Source organism: Xenopus laevis, chromosome 6L (genome assembly GCF_017654675.1).
Source record: "Xenopus laevis strain J_2021 chromosome 6L, Xenopus_laevis_v10.1, whole genome shotgun sequence".
In the NCBI taxonomy this organism is placed as follows: domain Eukaryota; kingdom Metazoa; phylum Chordata; class Amphibia; order Anura; family Pipidae; genus Xenopus; species Xenopus laevis.
Genome location: NC_054381.1, coordinates 27,516,440 through 27,535,805, shown reverse-complemented (window position 1 = coordinate 27,535,805; position 19,366 = coordinate 27,516,440). Strand labels below are relative to the sequence as shown.

General features: G+C 40.3%; 1 protein-coding gene across 2 annotated transcripts in view; it reads left to right on the top strand.

Moving 5' to 3' along the window:
* Positions 1-19,366, top strand: part of malrd1.L (MAM and LDL receptor class A domain containing 1 L homeolog) — a 245,556-nt gene that overhangs the window by 41,360 nt on the left and 184,830 nt on the right. For both annotated transcript variants that reach the window (XM_041565859.1, XM_018267285.2), the window contains exon 7: positions 19,098-19,255. In XM_041565859.1, coding sequence (XP_041421793.1) covers positions 19,098-19,255 — 158 coding nt within the window. The remainder of the gene's footprint in view (positions 1-19,097; positions 19,256-19,366) is intronic.

Here is a 19,366-nt window from a genome sequence, read left to right as displayed (position 1 = left end):
AAATTATTAAGGTATGGAGATCTAAATTATGAAAAGACCCCTTATCCAGAAAATTCCAGGTCCTGAGCATTCTGGATAACAGGTCCCATACCTGTATTGACAAAGTTCTATAGTCAGTGTATGATTTACAGAACCTATTTATGCCCAGGAGGGAAAATGTTGTCTATAGACTGAACCACTGAGTATAACATGCCACAATGTTAAAATGAAATAGCATTTGGATGGTATATTCCCATAATAATGAAATTAATTAGATGGGAGAGGTCTACAGCTTTCCCTTTGACATTGTGGAATAAAATCTGACTCGACTAGACTGTAACAAGTTGAATTGTAGCGCCAACAATTGCAAAAAATAAGCTAAATAAGTAATTTAAAATATTCTTTAATTTGAATATTAACAAATCTTAAATAGGGCTTGTTTTATTTTATAGGGAAATATTGCCAAAGTGGAAACAAAGCCAAAGTTGGTAGCTCAACAAATCAATCTGAGGGTTAAAATATTGGACTGTGTCATGCTGCTTCCCAATTCCGGTTCTTGCTAGCAGGGAAGCTTTGTTCCCGAGACCTGCCTGTCTGCCAGTAGCTGCCTGGTCTTGTGTGAAGGAGAGATGCTGCTGATAATGTTCAGAACTCAGAAGGAGATCTTACATCTCCTAAGGGGTTCGGATGGAACAATGTTTTGCCTGTTGCAACAGAATGTGAAACAGCCTGGTCTGATACTGTAAACTAAGCTTTTCTTCTTCATGTTGTTTCCACTAGGCTTTTCTACTTCCTTTTTAAACTATAGTTTTATTCTTTATTTCTCTGTAACTGCTCAGAAACCATGGATAGACCTCACAGGAACAGTAGTTTATTCAGAGCTGAAGTTGTACTATGGCCAAAGTTTTCCAATATCATCAGTTTTTTGCCAATTTTGGAATAGTATGAACCTTTATACAGAAATGTTCCGACTTGAATGGAACTTTAACTTTCCCTCTTTTTCACTTACAATTTATTCCACCAGATAACCTATATCAGGGGTCCCCAACCGCCGAGCCGAGTCCGTAATTGACACCTCGTGCCTGAATTTGGTGCAGCGTGCACGTCATTTGACACTGGAATGTCGCGAAATGTATGTGCCGCACGCAATTCAACGCGCGCAGACCCACGCAGTTTTTTAGATTTACCTATACTAGATGTACCATGACCTGGATGAATGAAAATCTTCATAGTCATATCTAAAAAAATTACTTTCTTTTCACATTTTCCTTAGCATTGCCTGTAATTTTCCTGTATACTGTATATTGGTGATCCCCAACCAGTGGTTTGTGAACAACGTGTTGCTCACCAACCCCTTGGGTGTTGCTCCCAGTGGCCTTAAAGCAGGTGCCTATTTTTGAATTCTTGGTTTGGAGGCAAGTTTTGGTTGCATGAAAACCAGATTTACAGCCAAACAGAGCCTCCTATAGACTGTCAGTCCACATAGGGGCTACCAAATAGCCAATTACAGCCCTTACTTTGTACCACCCAGGGACATTTTTCATGCTTGTGTTGCTCCCCAAATATTTTTACATTTCAATGTGGCTCATGGGTAAAAAAAGGTTGGGGACCCTGCTGCATATCCTCCTTTGCTAACACATTTGTCCTGCATGAAAAAAAAAACAGATTTACATTTTCAGAAATTTCCTATACCATGAAAAGCATATCAGTAATACTTACAGTGATTAACTAAATATTAGTGATGGGCGAATTTGCGCCGCGAAACGGTGAAAAATTCGCGAAACGGCGCCGGCCGGCAAATTTTTGCCGCAAATTTTCGTGGGCGTTTCGCAAATTTATTCGTTGGCGGCGAATCGAGCAAATTCGCCGCGCATTCGCCGCGAATTCGCGCCTGGTGAAGAAAATCGCCCATCACTACTAAATATTTCTTCTTCTTTCTGAAGAAATTGACCAGCAACAAAACACAACATTTTACCTGGAAAAGCTTTAAAAAATCTACCCATATTCTGTTTATAATTTGATTACCAGAAACAACTGCAAACTTTTCCTATTCAGATTGTGCTAACCATTCCAAAATATTCTTCATTTATGTGCCACCAGTGATTTTACTGGTGGAAAGTAATAAAAACCCAATGAAATGTATATATTTCACATGAAAACACTTTCTGAGAAGTCACCAGGAATGAAAGTAAAAGTTTAATTGTGTTCATCCTCGTGGAGTGTTGACCCGTGCAACATTAAATGGAACAAGCAATTATAAATGACATTTACAGTTCCTGGCTTGTACTCAATGTCATATAATTAAAAAAAAAAATTAAGATTTGTCAGTTTGTGATTAGCGCACAACTTAAAATGATCATCCGGTATAAAAAGTTATAAATACTTCTTTTTTATGAATCAGACATTTGAAACCCTATTGAGCAAAACAGTTACAACCACCTGAAAATATAGCAGACTGAAAGCCATAATATGTAAGCCAACCACATTCAACATAACACAGTCGCCATTTTCAGCCATGAATAACTGATCCAGTCTTAAAATCCAGATGGCACATGAATGAACAGACATGATCTGACCTGAAGGAGGTTAACTTCCAGAAATGATGTATTCTACTCCTATCATTTCTCACTCACATTCATTTCATATTTACTTCATATAGAAGATGCCGTTGTCCTTAGTATATTTAGAAACACTTGGGAATGAGTCCAAAGGAGTTCAATAATCTACAGTCTCAGGATCAAGAAATGTAAAATAAACCCTGTGCAAACCTGTGCCTGCCAGGTTTATACTCCAAATATTGCCAAATCTTTTACTTTCTTCTGCATATTACCAAACAGAGTTCCAATGTTTTTTTTTAAAAAAAACCATGCCATGGCAATGAAATCCATACATCACAACAGAGGAATTATGATTTAAACGAAATTTGACCATCGGATAGAATCCTCCGACATTCGAATTCCAAGTTGGAGGATTTTATACATCGTACGATTGTATTCCGATTGTAGTACGATCGTACGATCGTACTACATTTAAGCAAAAAGAACCATCTATAGTTTATGTATTACTACAAGTATGGGACCTGTTATCCAGAATTCTCGGGACCTGGGGTTTTCTGGATAAGGGATCTTTCTGTAATTTGGATCTTCATACCTTACGTCTACTAGAAAATCATATAAACATTAAATAAACCCAATAGGCTGATTTTGCTTCCAATAAGTATTAATTATATCTTAGTTGCGATCAAGAACAAGGTACTGTTTTATTATTACACAAAGAAAAAAAGAAATCAGTTTTAAAAATGTGGCTTGATTTATTAAAATGGATTCTATGGGAGACGGCCTTTCCGTAATTTGGAACTTTCTGGATAACAGGTTTCCGGATAATGGGTCCCATTCCTGTACAAGCTTACAAATACAGGCACAACTAATAATAAATCTGACCACCAACAGATAATATTTGGGTGCTTTGTCTCCCACAATAAAATTAATAAACCATATATTTATGTGCATGGGACAGTTAAAATGATGTATGTGTTTGTCGTGCGCTCTTTTTTTGTCGCATGTCCTTTGCGCAAAGCGAAAGAGCCACATATCGAATCTTTGTTGTGGGTTCGTGAATTTTTTCACCACTGGAGAAACATAGAAGTTCACAGTGAATCTGTACATGGCAACATTTTTCGCTCATCACTATATCTTTTTTTTTGTAACTTATATTTTTATTTATTTTCTCAAAAGAAAAAGAAATACAATCACAGTGAAGGAGATACATGTCAAAGAAGTGCAAACATACATCTGTACAACGTCAATAAGACATAATGAAAGGAGCACCAAACAATATATGCTGCGCTTTACTTGCCCCACGTGACTCCTCCCAAACAACATGTGCCAATTAGGACTTAATTGAAATTTAAGAGCGTCTCAGCCCAAGTGCCAGAACAAGAATAGCAAAGAACATTCATGACGTTGCTCATCACTATATCTTACTCCCTAAGGGTAGTGGCAGACAGGGAGATTAGCCATTGATAAATCTTCTATTCTTTGGGCGACTAATCTCCTCAAAATGCCTTCCCGCCTGCAAGAATACAAATTGCCTGTGGGATTGCATATGAATTGCTTCAGATAGCCGAAGTAACCCCAAGTTAAAATCTTAAATAAAGCTGGAAATAAACCCTTTTTGCAAGCAGGGCCGGATTTCACTAAGCGGCGCCCTGAGGTCCGCATGGTCCCAGTGCCGGCCGCTTCCGCTCGCCTCCGCCCCCTGTTGCCGCAGGGTCCTAGTGCTGGCTGCGCCACTCTAAGGCACAGAAGCACTGGGGAGCTTCACATCCCCAGTGCGCCTAAGGATGCGGCTGGGCAGCATGCCGCCCCTAAAATTTCTGTCTTCTGTCGGCCCTCCACCATGTAGGCCAGAAAATTTCGGCCCTCGATAACACAGAAGTTGGACAGCACTGCTCTGGAGGATTTTTTTCGTTATGTCTTTTTTTTCTGTCTCTCCTGTTTCGTGATGGGCGAATTTGTTCCATTTCACTTCGCCACAAATTTCTGGCAAAAAATTTGCAAAACCCAGCCATCAAAGTGGGCGCCGGCATCAAAGTTGACGCTGGCGCCCATTACAGTCAATGGGCGTCCGTTAACCATCGCCGGTGTCAAAATTGCCGCTGGGGTCGGAACCAGCATCCTTCTCCTTCTCCTACTTTGAGCCATATTCAGTTCAGTGATACAAAGGATTATCACATAAAAAGTCATGGACAATATTCAATTTAAGGTGCTATTCAATTCAGAAAAACTTATCTCACAGTTTATCATTTGAAAACCCTAATGAAGTTTATGGGAAGAAACTGGAAGTGACTGGAGAAAAGTTTTCCATCCTTGAATTTAATTAACCCTCGATATTCGACCATCAAAGTAAAATCCTTCGACTTCGAATATCGAAGTCGAAGGATTTACCGCAAATACTTTGAACGAACACTCGAAGGAAATATCGTTCGAGTCGAAGTCGTAGTCGAAGGTAGCTTATTCGATGGTCGAAGTACCCCAAAAAAAACTTCGAAATTCTAAGTTATTTTACTTCGAATCCTTCACTCGAGCTTAGTAAATGTGCCCCTTAAATATAGTTCACCAGTAGAGATGTCGCGAACTGTTCGCCGGCGAACTTGTTCGCGCGAACATCGGGTGTTCGCGCTCGCCGGAAGTTCGCGAACGTCGCGCGACGTTCGCCATTTTGGGTTCGCCATTGTTGGCGCTTTTTTTTGCCCTCTCACCCCAGACCAGCAGGTACATGGCAGCCAATCAGGAAGCTCTCCCCTGGACCACTCCCCTTCCCTATAAAAACCGAAGCCCTGCAGCGTTTTTTCACTCTGCCTGTGTGTGCTGAAGAGATAGTGTAGGGAGAGAGCTGCTGCCTGTTAGTGATTTCAGGGACAGTTGAAAGTTTGCTGGCTAGTAATCGTTTTGATACTGCTCTGTTATTGGAGGGACAGAAGTCTGCAGGGGTTTGAGGGACATTTTAGCTTAGGTAGCTTTGCTGGCTAGTAATCTACCTTCTACTGCAGTGCTCTGTATGTAGCTGCAGTGGGCAGCTGTCCTGCTTCTGATCTCATCTGCTGACTGCTGCAATAACAGTAGTCCTTGTAAGGACTGCTTTTATTTATTTTTTTGTTGTTTTACTACTACTACTACTACTACTACTATAAGAGCCCAGTGCTATTAGTCTAGCAGTGTTGGGGAGTGGGACTGGTGTGCTAATCTGCTGCTCCTAGTAGTTCAGCAGCACCAACTTTAATTTTTTTTTTTAATATTCATTTTTTTTTTATTTTACTTTTTTTTATTTTACTACCGCTGTAGTAGTGTATAAGTTGACCTTTTAGGCATTATTTGCCCTGTAGGCATTATTTGCACACTGTTTTCTTCAACCCGCCATCGAGCTGTGTGACCTTGTTCCCATTCTGTCTAAATATCCATAATATTACCGTCTCCAGAAAAAACACCGGAGTCACTTTTTTCAAGCAGCATTCATATATTTTACGTAATCCGTATCCACCGCTGTAGTAGTGTATACGTTGGCCTTGTAGGCATTATTTGCACACTGTTTTCTTCAACCCGCCATCGAGCTGTGTGACCTTGTTCCCATTCTGTCTAAATATCCATAATATTACCGTCTCCAGAAAAAACACCGGAGTCACTTTTTTCAAGCAGCATTCACATATTTTACGTAATCCGTATCCACCGCTGTAGTAGTGTATACGTTGGCCTTGTAGGCATTATTTGCACACTGTTTTCTTCAACCCGCCATCGAGCTGTGTGACCTTGTTCCCATTCTGTCTAAATATCCATAATATTACCGTCTCCAGAAAAAACACCGGAGTCACTTTTTTCAAGCAGCCATAATATATTTTACGTAATCCGTATCCACCGCTGTAGTAGTGTATACGTTGGCCTTGTAGGCATTATTTGCACACTGTTTTCTTCAACCCGCCATCTAGCTGTGTGTATTATCGTTTCCAGAAAAACCAACTGAGTTTTTGTTGTTGTTGTTGTTTTTTTAAAAATAATGCCAGGCAAAGGCAGGCCGCCACACAGAGGCCGTGCTAGGGGCCGTGCTGCTATGCAATCCTGTGGCCCTAGCAAATTGCCCAGTTTTAAAAAGCCAATGACCCTGAACTCCCAAAATGCTGAAGAGGTAGTTGACTGGCTTACACAGCACACCCCATCCTCTACCGTTTCTAACTTTACCACAACATCCTCCTCATCCTCCACTGCTATGGCCACCCCACGTAACACTTCCTCTACCACCGGTGCCCCTTCTTCACTGGGGTCAGAGGAGTTATTTTCCAATGAGTTTCTTGAACTGAGTAATGCGCAACCATTATTGCCAGAAGAAGATGAAGGAGATGAGGACCTTACACCAGATTTAATTCTGGCAGAGAACACGATAGAGATGGACATAATGAGTGATGAGGAGGAGGTCCCCGCTGCTGCTTCCTTCTGTGATGTGTCAGAAGAAATTGATGCATCTGAGGAGAATGATGATGAGGAGATTGATGTTTTGTGGGTGCCTAGTAGAAGAGAGCAAGAGGAGGGTAGTTCAGATGGAGAGACGGAGAGTCAGAGAGGCAGTAGGAGAATAAGACTTAGAAGAAGCAGGGAGGACAGCCCGCAGGGATCAGTAGGGCAACAACATGTATCGGCACCTGTGTTCAGCCGGCCAACGCACCCGCCATTGCCGCCAATACCGCCAACTCCGCCAACTCCGCCAACTTCTACTGTTACCGCCAGATCGCACACTTCCAAAAAGTCAGCAGTGTGGGATTTTTTTAATGTGTGTGCCTCTGACAAAAGCATTGTAATTTGCAATGAGTGCAGTCAGAAACTGAGCCTTGGTAAGCCCAACAGCCACATAGGTACAACTTCTATGCGAAGGCACATGAGCGGCAAGCACAAAGCACTTTGGGAGCAACACCTCAAAGGCAACAGGCAAACTAAAAGCCACACTCCTTCTGGTCCAGCATCTTACTGCTCTACCTCTGCTCTCCTTGACCCGTCTGAACCACCCTCCACTCCGCCTTCCACCTTGACCACCTGTTCCCATTCCCAGTCATCTGCCACCAGCCAAGTTTCTGTGAAGGCCATGTTTGAGCGTAAGAAGCCAATGTCTGACTGTCACCCCCTTGCCCGGCGTCTGACAGCTGGCTTGTCTGCACTCTTAGCCCGCCAGCTTTTACCATACCAGCTGGTGGACTCTGAGGCCTTCCGCAAATTTGTAGCAATTGGGACACCGCAGTGGAAGGTACCCAGCCGCAATTTTTTTTCTAAAAAGGGAATACCACACCTGTACCAACATGTGCAGAGCCAAGTTACCGCATCTCTGTCACTTAGTGTTGGGCCAAAGGTCCATATGACTACTGACGCATGGTCCTCCAAGCATGGTCAGGGCAGGTATGTCACCTACACTGCCCACTGGGTGAACTTGGTAATGGCTGGGAAGCAGGGAATGGGTAGCTCAACAACAACAGTGGAGTTGGTGTCACCGCCACGGATTGCACGCGGTTCTGCCACCACCTCTACTCCTCCATCGCTCTCTACCTCGTCTTCTTCTTCTTCTTACTCTGCTGCTGGGTCCTCCTTCTCCTCCTCCACACCTGTGCACCCCCAGCTCCCCCTAGGCTATTCGACGTGCCAGGTACGCCGTTGTCACGCTGTCTTGGGGATGACGTGCCTGGAAAGCAAAAACCATACCGGATCTGTACTCCTGTCATCTCTGCAGTCACAGGCCGATCGGTGGCTGACCCCACACCAACTGCAGATCGGAAAAGTGGTGTGTGACAATGGAAGCAATCTGTTGGCAGCGTTGAGACTAGGCAATTTAACACATGTGCCCTGCATGGCACATGTGTTAAATTTAATAGTCCAACGTTTTGTCTCCAAGTACCCAGGATTCCAGGACGTTCTCACCCAGTCCAGAAAGGTGTCGGCCCATTTCAGACGTTCCTACACAGCCATGGCACGCCTTGCTGACATTCAGCAGCGCTACAACATGCCAGTCAGGCGTTTGATTTCTGACAGCCAGACTCGCTGGAATTCAACGCTCCTTATGTTGGAACGTCTGCTGCAACAACAAAGGGCCGTCAACGAGTACCTTTTTGAACTGGGTGGTAGGACTGGATCTGCACAGCTGGGGATTTTTTTCCCCCGTTACTGGGTGCTTATGCGCGATGCCTGCAGGCTCATGCGACCTTTTGAAGAGGTGACAAATATGGTCAGTCGCACCGAAGGCACCATCAGCGACCTAATACCCTTCGCTTTCTTCCTGGAGCGTGCCGTGCGACGAGTGACAGATGAGGCTGTAGACCAGCGTGACGAGGAGCTGGAAGCGCACGATTTCTGGTCGGAATCACCAGAACGAACCCAGGCACCTGCTGCAACGCAGGGAGAGGTGCCAGAAGTGGAGTCAGAGGAGGAAGGTGGCTTTGTGGAGGAGGAGGAGGAGGACCAACAGGAGCAGGCTTCCCAGGGGGCTAGTGGTGACCTTTTGGGGACCCCTGGTCTTGTACGTGGCTGGGGGGAGGAGACCGTGGATGATGCAGTCCTTGATAATGAGGAAGCGGAGATGGATAGCTCTGCATCCAACCTTGTGAGAATGGGGTCTTTCATGCTGTCATGCCTGTTGAAGGACCCCCGTATCAAGAGGCTTAAGGAGAAGGACCTGTACTGGGTCGCAACGCTACTAGACCCTCGGTACAAGCATAAAGTGTCAGAAATGTTACCAACATACCACAAGTCCGAAAAGATGCGGCATTTACAAACCAGCCTGCAAAACATGTTGTACAATGCTTTTAAGGGTGATGTCACTTCAGGAACTCATCAACATTCCAGGGGCAGAGGTGCCAGTAATCCTGCCACGAGCACACCTGCAAGGACAAAGCCCTTTGGCCAGTCTGTAACGTCAGACATGCAAATGTTTTTCTGTCCAAGGCAGCGCCACAACCCTTCTGGATCCACCCTCAAAGAACGCCTCGACCGGCAGGTAGCGGACTACCTGGCATTAACTGCAGATATCGACACTCTGAGGAGCGATGAACCCCTGGACTACTGGGTGCGCAGGCTTGATCTGTGGCCAGAGCTGTCACAATTTGCCATGAACCTCTTGTCTTGCCCAGCCTCAAGTGTGCTCTCAGAAAGGACCTTCAGTGCAGCAGGAGGGATTGTAACTGAGAAGAGAACTCGCCTAGGTCACAAAAGTGTCGATTACCTGACCTTTATTAAAATGAATGAGGGGTGGATCTCGGAGGGTTACTGCACGCCGGAAGACTTGTTCTGACTTCTATGCAGCTGTCCTTCTCTTCAAGCCTCATGACTCCACACACAGCTGTCCTTTAGCGTCCTCCTCCTCCCTCCGCCACCGTTACAAACTAGGGTGCAAACCCTACTGGTTTAATTTTTTCTGGCCTCTGTGCTTCAGTGGCTGCAACCAAAAAAATGCATATTTTCTGCATTTATATGGCATAATTTTTCTGGCCTCTGTGCTTCAGTGGCTGCAACCAAAAAAATTTATATTTTCAGCATTTATATGGCATAATTTTTCTGTCAACTGTGCTTCAGTGGCTGCGACCAAAAAAATGCATATTTTCTGCATTTATATGGCATAATTTTTCTGGCCTCTGTGCTTCAGTGGCTGCAACCAAAAAAATTTATATTTTCAGCATTTATATGGCATAATTTTTCTGGCAACTGTGCTTCAGTGGCTGCGACCAAAAAAATGACTATTTTCAGCATTTATATGGCATATTTTTTCTGGCCTCTGTGCTTCAGTGGCTGTGGCCAAAAAAACTGGGCAAACAATGCCTACAGGCATTGTTTGCCCAGTTTTTTTGGCCACAGCCACTGAAGCACAGAGGCCAGAAAAAATATGCCATATAAATGCTGAAAATAGTCATTTTTTGCCATACGTTGACTCAACGTATATGGCAAAAAATGACTATTTTCAGCATTTACGTGACATATTTTTTCTGGCAACTGTGCTTCAGTGGCTGCAACCAAAAAAACTGGGCAAACAATGTCTACAAGGTCAACGTATGGCGAAAAATTACTATTTTCAGCATTTATATGGCATATTTTTTCTGGCAACTGTGCTTCAGTGGCTGCGTCCAAAAAAACTGGGCAAACAATGTCTACAAGGTCAACGTATGGCGAAAAATGACTATTTTCAGCATTTATATGGCATATTTTTTCTGGCAACTGTGCTTCAGTGGCTGCGTCCAAAAAAACTGGGCAAACAATGCCTACAAGGTCAACGTATGGCAGTTGTTTAAAGAGAACAGTAGATTACTAGCCAGCAAAGCTACCTAAGCTAAAATGTCCCTCAAATCCCTGCAGACTTCTGTCCCTCCAATACAGAGCAGTATCAAGCAGATTACTAGCCAGCAAACTTACTATCATCTGTCCCTGAAATCACTAACAGCTCTCCCCCTACACTATCTCTTCCAAGCACACACAGGCAGATTTTTCAGATACATTTTTGCCCTTGATCCCCCTCTGGCATGCCACTGTCCAGGTCGTTGCACCCTTTAAACAACTTTAAAATCATTTTTCTGGCCAGAAATGTCTTTTCTAGATGTTAAAGTTCGCCTTCCCATTGAAGTCTATGGGGTTCGCGAACCGTTCGCGAACCGCTCGCATTTTTGCGCAAGTTCGCGAATATGTTCGCGAACTTTTTTTCCGACGTTCGCTACATCCCTATTCACCAGGCGCAAATTCGCTGCAAAGTTCTGTGTTTGCCGCGCGTCAGAATAGTCGCACGCATAAAGATTGTCATACATAACAATTATTGACTTTAATGCATTTGGACAAAATAGGTACGCATGTAAAAATTGCCGCGGGCTTCAGAATTGACGCACGTCAAAATAATTTTGACGCCCATTGACTTCAATGTGTTTCACAAATTTTTCGCCGTTTCGCGCATTCCGTGGGACAAATTCGCCCATCACTTATGTCTGGATCATACTTAAATTGTCTCAATTTTATATGACGCAAACCATTTTTACAAATACTGAACCCCCCCAAAAAATCGGGATTAATATGAAACCAATTCCAAACCTTGTCTCCATATTAAAATTTTAACAAAATTCACAATCACAATAAAATCTAAATTACAGTAATATATAGATTTAAACATTAAGGGGCAATTTTATCAAAAGTCGAGTTTTAATTTTTCCCCCACTATTAGAGAAAAAACACATATATACTTATAAATATACTTTGGAAACTTGAATAGTCAGGATTTTTAAAAGAATAAAACCATGAAAAGTCACCAGAAAAAACTTGGCAAGTAAAAGCTGGAGAGGTTTAATAGGAGTCAATGGGAATTGTCCCTGACATCTTTAATTATATATCTTTAATTATCAATATTTATTTTCCCAGTTTATTAAAACATTCAGGTTGTTAAGCCTCATTGAAAATGAATGGAACAATGTGATTCTTTCATTTTTTATGAGAAAAAAATGCACAACGGGAATATCCCGTTGCAATATTTGTACAGCTCGCTTTTTTTTCTCAACCTTGAAAATGAGTAACCAGGCCTCTCAGAAATGATTTCAAAGATTTTAAAATATAAATTTTTTCTAAAAACAAGTAACTTCTGTTTAATGCTTAGTTACAGACTCTGTAAGTTTGCTAATGAAATAAGGGCACTTGTATTTACTATCTAGACTAAAACTGCTATATTCACTTATAAATGGCCGATACTTTTATTGAATTTTTGTTTTGAATTTCAGCCACCAAGCACAAAAAAGTAACTGCGGTAAAACACTAACTGGAACGAACAGCATTTCACATAGATTTACATTTCTAATCATTGGAATAGTCTCAGAAAAGACATGCACTGCGTGAACTAAATGGCTAAGCAAAGTGGTTTAAGCAGAATACAACTAAGAAACATTTCTAAAATGGTAATCATCCCATTATCTCGTGATTTGCAAAGTTTAACTTCTATGGAAATAGCTCAAGATAATCAGTGGCCTTTTCCTTTTTTCTGTTATTTTCTACAAATTTTCCTTCACCCATTAAAATTAGATTTAACAAATAAACACTCCTATCTTTTTCATATAAGAACCCAATTAAGAAAACTTTTTGAATAGTTTATAAAAGCAAAAACTGTTTCATAGTGAAAATATTAGGCCCCTTCTTATAAACAGATGCATTTTACCTTATAACTGGTGTTGTTACTACATCGAGGGGCAGATTTACTAAAGGTGGCCATACACGGAGAGATCCGCTCGTTTGGCCCAACAATCGGATCCTAACAAATTGTAACGGGCAGTCGGATTGCGGGACCTCATCAACGAACAGATGTGGCCGCAATCCGACGGGATTTTTAGTCCCATCCGACCGAGATCTGGCCGACTTTCAACCAGATCTCGATCGGGGGGAAGCCAATAACACGGGCCAATAAGCTGCCGACTCAGTCTGTCGGCAGCTTTTATCGGCCCGCGTATGGCCACCTTAAAGTTCGAGTACAAAAAGTTAGAATTTCAAAGTAATTTTTTGGATACTTCGACCATCGAATGGGATACTACGACTTAGAATTTACTTCAACTTCGATTCGAAGTAAAAATCGTTCGAATATTTGACCATTCGATAATCGAAGTACAGTCTCTTTAAAACATCTTTGACTTCAATACTTCACCAAATTAAACCTGCCGAATTGCTATGTTAGCCTATGTTGTCCTTCTAGACCATTTTTCTAAGTCTTCATACATCGAAGTATAATTGTTCGATCGTACACTAAAATCGTTCGAACCGAACGATTTAATCGTTCGATCGAATGATTTTTATTCGATCGTAGAATTGCCAAATTCGGTGAAAAAACTTTGAATTCGATATTCGAAGTTTTTCAATTCAATGGTCGAATTTCGAAGTTTTTTATACTTCGAAATTCGACCCTTGATAAATCTGCTCCCTAATGTTGTCTGCTAAAATATGAAAATATTTTTTAATAGAAAATAGGCGAATAAATTCGGCAGAAGCGAACTTGTGGTGAATTTCCACGTTTCACTGCCAGCGAATACATTTTTGAAACTTTTGCCGCACAACAGAAAACTCGCATGCATAAAAATTGTCACACGTCTAAATTATTTGGACGCCCATTGACTTTAATACATTTGGACAAAATAAGCACACGTATAAAAATTGTCGCAGGCGTCAAAATTATATCGCTGTTTCGCCAATTTTGCGGTAAATTATCAAATTTTTCGGCGAATCGAAACAGGACAAAATTCACCCATCGCTAATAGAAATGAATGTCATTTTAGCACATTTAAATTCTTAACAGCAAGATAAATTCTGACGTTAACTGACAACTTAAATGCATAACGTTATGCAACATTCACAGCTTATCCCTGAAGTTTTTAAAAAAGGCAGTATAAAAAAACGTGCAGTATATATACTTCTTAGCGGTTATTTTTAATAGCATGTAACCCTTTCCAGTATAATTCTTAGACATGTTTCACTTGTTGCAAAGTCTTATGAGAGAAATTACAGGTATGGGAATCAGTTATCTGGAAAGCCTTTATCCAGACAGCTCTGAATTATGGGAAGGTCATCAATCATAGACTCCATTTTAAACCAATAATTAGAATTTTTAAAAACGATTACCTTTTTTCTTTGTAATTATAAAACAGTACCTTGTACTTGATCCCAGCTAATATACACTTTATCCTTAATGGAGGCAAAATAATCATATTGGGTTTATTTAATATTTAAATTATTTGTAAGGAGACTTAGGGGCCAATTCATTAACTTCGAGTGAAGGAATAGAAGAAAAGTGTTTTTTTGGCTACTTCGACCATCGAATGGGCTACTTCGACCTTCGACTATTCGACCATTCAATAGTCGAAGTACTGTCTCTTTAAGAAAAAACTTCAACCCCCTAGTTCACCACCTAAAAGCTACCGAACCCAATGTTAGCCTATGGGGAAGGTCCCCATAGGCTTGGCTAAGTTTTTTTGGTCGAAGGATAATCCTTCGATTGTTTTATTTAAATCCTTCGTTCGATCAAAGTATTTGCGCAAAATCCTTCGACTTCGATATTCGAAGTCGAAGGATTTTCATTCCCAGTCGAATATCGAGGGTTAATTTGCCTCTTAAGGTATGAAGATCAAAATTACGGAATTATTTAATTACGGATAACTGGTCTCATACTAGTAATAAATAAAACTTATGCTAACCTTACATGGCCAGATTATCCAACAATATCACATTGTGACTATTAAGTAGTGATGGGCGAATTTGTTTCGCGAAACGGTAAAAGATGCAAAATGCAAATTTTGACGCCCGCATAAATCCTGACGCCCGCTCAATTTTGACGCTGGCGTTAAAGTCAATGGGCGTCCAAATAATGTTGACACACACCGGTTTTGACGCAAGTGACTTTTCCGACACGTTTCCAAAAAATTTTTATGCCGTTCAATTTGCGCATCAGTTTTGCAAATTTATTTGTCGGTAGTGAAACACAGAAATTTGCAGCAAATTTGCGCCTGTCTAATTTATTCACCCATCACTACTATTAAATAAAAAAGCAGCAAATTTGCTGCACTTATGAAGAAGCAAATTTCGCTGAATCTGTGCCAAATGGATTACAAAAATAGCAGGCAGCTTCCATGGTACTGAAAGAGAATGCAATTCTGTACATTCAGATTCCCAGATGAGACCCCCTGACTTGGATGGATTCTGTTCTCAGGCTAGACTTGGTCACTAGTACCCTGGCCTTGAGGGCAGAGCCACCTGTTTGGCTGTAGAACCCTCTGCACCTGCCCTTTGAGCTTTTCTGCTGATTAGATTGTCACTACTTCACAAAATATAACACCATTTTGCAACAATCTCATAATATAAAATGTAGCATTTTTAACACAATACCTGTACTAAATTATTTTTAACAGAAGCAAGAATTTAAATTATTTTCTTAAAAGGGGATTGATTTACTGATACGAATAATATTATCTTCCAGTCTGTAAGCAGTTCTATCTTTTTGTTCCGTCTATAATGTCAGTAGACAAGAAAAGGTGACTCTTGCTTGACACATGCCGCACGCTGCATAAAATCCAGAATTCAGCATTAAAGTTCCGCATTATCAGGTGATAGCAGATCAAGAATTATCTATTAGAACTGTTCTGCGTTCAACTACTGAAAGTAAATCACCATAAATCTTCTGTTTCCCTGACATGGTCTCTATCTATATACTGCAGTAGCAGCAGTGTTACTAATTTGACATCTCTGCTGCTAGAAAAGCACCAAACCATGGATAATGTTAAAATATCAGATTAACAGACAGAGGCACTGAACGCATTGATACTGTATATCTTCCTTTCACATTTATGGATATTGGCCACAGGCTTCAAATAAATTCCCTCAAACTGTAACCCCTTTTTAGCCTTCAGTAAGAGTACTATTCTGTATTGTGCATTTTCAAGCCTAGCGTTTATGTTTGTCTATGGTATTGTAGAACACTGAGGGGCCGATTCACTAACTTCGAGTGAAGGATTCGAAGTAAAAAAACTTCGAATTTCGAAGTGTTTTTTGGGCTACTTCGACCATCAAATGGGCTACTTCAACCTTCGACCTTCGACTACGACTTCGAATCGAAGGATTCTAACTAAAAATCGTTCGACTATTCGACCATTCGATAGTCGAAGTACTGTCTCTTTAAGAAAAAACTTCGACCCCCTAGTTCGCCATCTCAATGTTAGCCCATAGGCTTTCCTAAGTTTTTTGATCGAAGGATATTCCTTCGATCGTTGGATTTAATCGTTCGATCGAAGGAATAATCCGATCGTACGATCAAACTATTTGCACTAAAATCCTTCGACTTCGATATTCGAAGTCGAAGGATTTTAATTCCCAGTCGAATATCGAGGGTTAATTAACCCTCGATATTCGACCCTTGGTGAATCGGCCCCATAGGGGCAGATTTATCAAGGATCGAATTTGAAAAACTTGGAAATTCGAATTCAAAAATACCAAACTAAATTAAATCGAAGTTTTATTTTGGCCGAATAGGTCCGTTTTTTGATCAAAGTAATAGCGCATTCGAATCGTATGATACAACTTTTTTTCGATTCGATTTTTCGAAGTCCACCAATTGACTATTGACAATCTAGGAGGTTTCCCATAGGCTAAACCAGCAATTCAGCAGGTTTTACATGGCGAATGGTCGAAGTGGAATTTTTAAAGAGATAGTACATGATCATTTTTTTTTCAAATTCAAATCGAATTTGGACTATTCCCTAGCCGAAGTACACAAAAATTAGCTCGAAATTATATTTTTTAAATTCAAATTTTCACTTCGACCTTTGATAAATCTGCCCCATAAAATCAGCAGCAGGACCATGGTCTAAAATACTGTACCATTACACAGGAGATAGAGCAATTCAAATTCTAAATTATAAAAATTCCAATTTATTCAAAAATGTATATTAAAAACATTTTTAGCATACTGACCCCATGCTTAATATTTTTAATATACATTTTTGAATAAATTGGAATTTTTATAATTTTGAGTTACGGGATTTTTTTTTAAAATACTTGTGAAGTGTGCCTTGGGAACCGGAACATTTCCCATTAACTTTGGTCCTTTGACTGACATTGGATTACCCTAACTATCATTGTTCTAAGAAGGGTGTTGCAAGTTATCAGGAGCCAAGTTTTTCCAAATGCACTGGAGTCATTGGGCATTTTCTTATTATTTATAATTAGTGATTAATTGTCCCGTTTTGCCCAAAAATTTGTGAATCTCCTACAAAATTCCCAAAATGGTGAAAAGTTATCAAAGGTCGAATTTTGACGCCGGCGTCAATTTGCAGGCGCCGATTTGGATGCCAGTAGCAATTTGACAAGCACCTATTTTGTCCAGTTGCATTATAGTCAATAGGAGTGCGTTTAATTGTCGCCTGCATCCAAATTGTCGCCTGCATCCAAATTCATTTGTCGCCGGTAAAAATTCAGCAGAGAATTTTCGCTACAGTATCACTATTTATAACATGTTTTCTCATGCCAAATGGCTATTTTTTTCATGTGGTTTCTTGCACCAAATGCATTTGGGTCTCTTTTGGGTATTTTCTCAAGCCAAATGCATAGGAGTCAGTGACTATTTTTTCCAGCAAAAAACACCTGGTGAAATTCTAGCAGGTATTTGGGAAAATTTTCACTGCAAATCTGAATCAGGCAAAAAAAAATTTCTCATCCCTAGAAGCCAGTGTAGATTTTATTAAATTTAAAAAGTACATAAATTTAGTTTAAAATCTTCATTTATTTCAAATTCAGTTGATTCAGTTATTTCAAAATCACAGAAGTCATCCATGGCAGGCAAATAATCCCCACTGTTCACGTCACAATTAATGCATTCTCACGAATGCTGCCATGGCAGTGACTTGGAAATAGAAATGACAGTAAGTAGGATAAAATTTCTTAATTTTGGATGAAGATGGGGAAAGATACTGTCACATATATATTTAAGTTTATAAATGGTTTTATTTTACTTTCATTTGTTTTTTATCTGCACTAAGTGCCGCATTTACGAATCCTCAAATTATAAAGACTCTAATTAGTAATGCTAATTGATGTTAGAAAGTTGTTTTTAAAGATTTAGAAAGTTGCCTTTGAAACTGAAGTGTTGTTTACTTTGTAGTAATTGAAACTTAGTTGGAATGGTAAAAGTCTACTGAAATTCCAATTGTTCCTAAGTTAACGGGATCCTTTCATGGGAAAACATGTTTTTTTCAAAATGAATCAGTTAATAGTGCTGCTCCAGCAGAATTCTGCACTGAAATCCTTTTCTCAAAAGAGCAAACAGATTTTTTAATATTTTATTTTGAAATCTGACATGAGGCTAGATATATTGTCAGTTTCCCAGCTGCCCCCAGTCATGTGACTTTGTGCTCTGATAAACTTCACTCTTTACTGCTGTACTGCAAGTTGGAGTGATATCACCCCCCCCCAAGCAGCCTAACAACAAAACAATTGGAAGGTAACCAGATAGCTGCTCCCTAACACAAGATAACAGCTGCCTGGTAGATATGAGAACAGCACTCAATAGTAAAATCCAGTTCCCACTGAGACACATTCAGTTGAGGTGGACAAACAACAATCTGCCAGAAAGTATTTCCATTCTAAAGTTCTGGCTCTTTCCTAAAGCACATGACCGGGCAAAATGACATGAAATGGCGCCTACACACCAATATTATAAATTGAAAAAAATACACTTGCTGGTTCAGAAATTAAATTTTATATGGTAGAGTGAATTATTTGCAGTGTAAACTGTGTAATTTAGAAATAAAAACGACACCATTAAAATCATGGCAGAATCCCTTGAATGGATAGTAATAAATAAAGCTAATTTCTTCTTTCATTTTGGCCAAAAGATATTAATCATGTCAACTGCATTAAGGCAAAAAAAAAAAGTCATATCAAAGCATAATGGGTTCTTGAGTTAACAGTTTATTGGTTTAGAAAAAAATAATGTGAAGGCCGGGTAAACAAAAACACCTTAATAACGAGGATTGCTAAAATGTTTGCTTAGTCATTTGATTTATTCTTGCCTACTAGTAAAGTAAACACAATTTTCTTTTGCAGGGCATTTTATATTTGTTGAAGGAAGTAACAATACTCTCAATAGAAGTGCATTTCTCGAGAGCTCCGTGCTCCAGATCAGTGTCAGGGTCTGCCAGTTCCAGTTCAGTTACATGACAGAGGAAGACAATGGCTTTAGACTTCTGCTGTACAATGAAGGGGTAAGATTTAATTTGCGGACTCTAAACTGTCTTCTGTGATGACCAGCTGGATATTTATCTACTTTTAAAGAAAATCCGATTATTAGTTCCTAGAGAAAAATCACGTAGTAG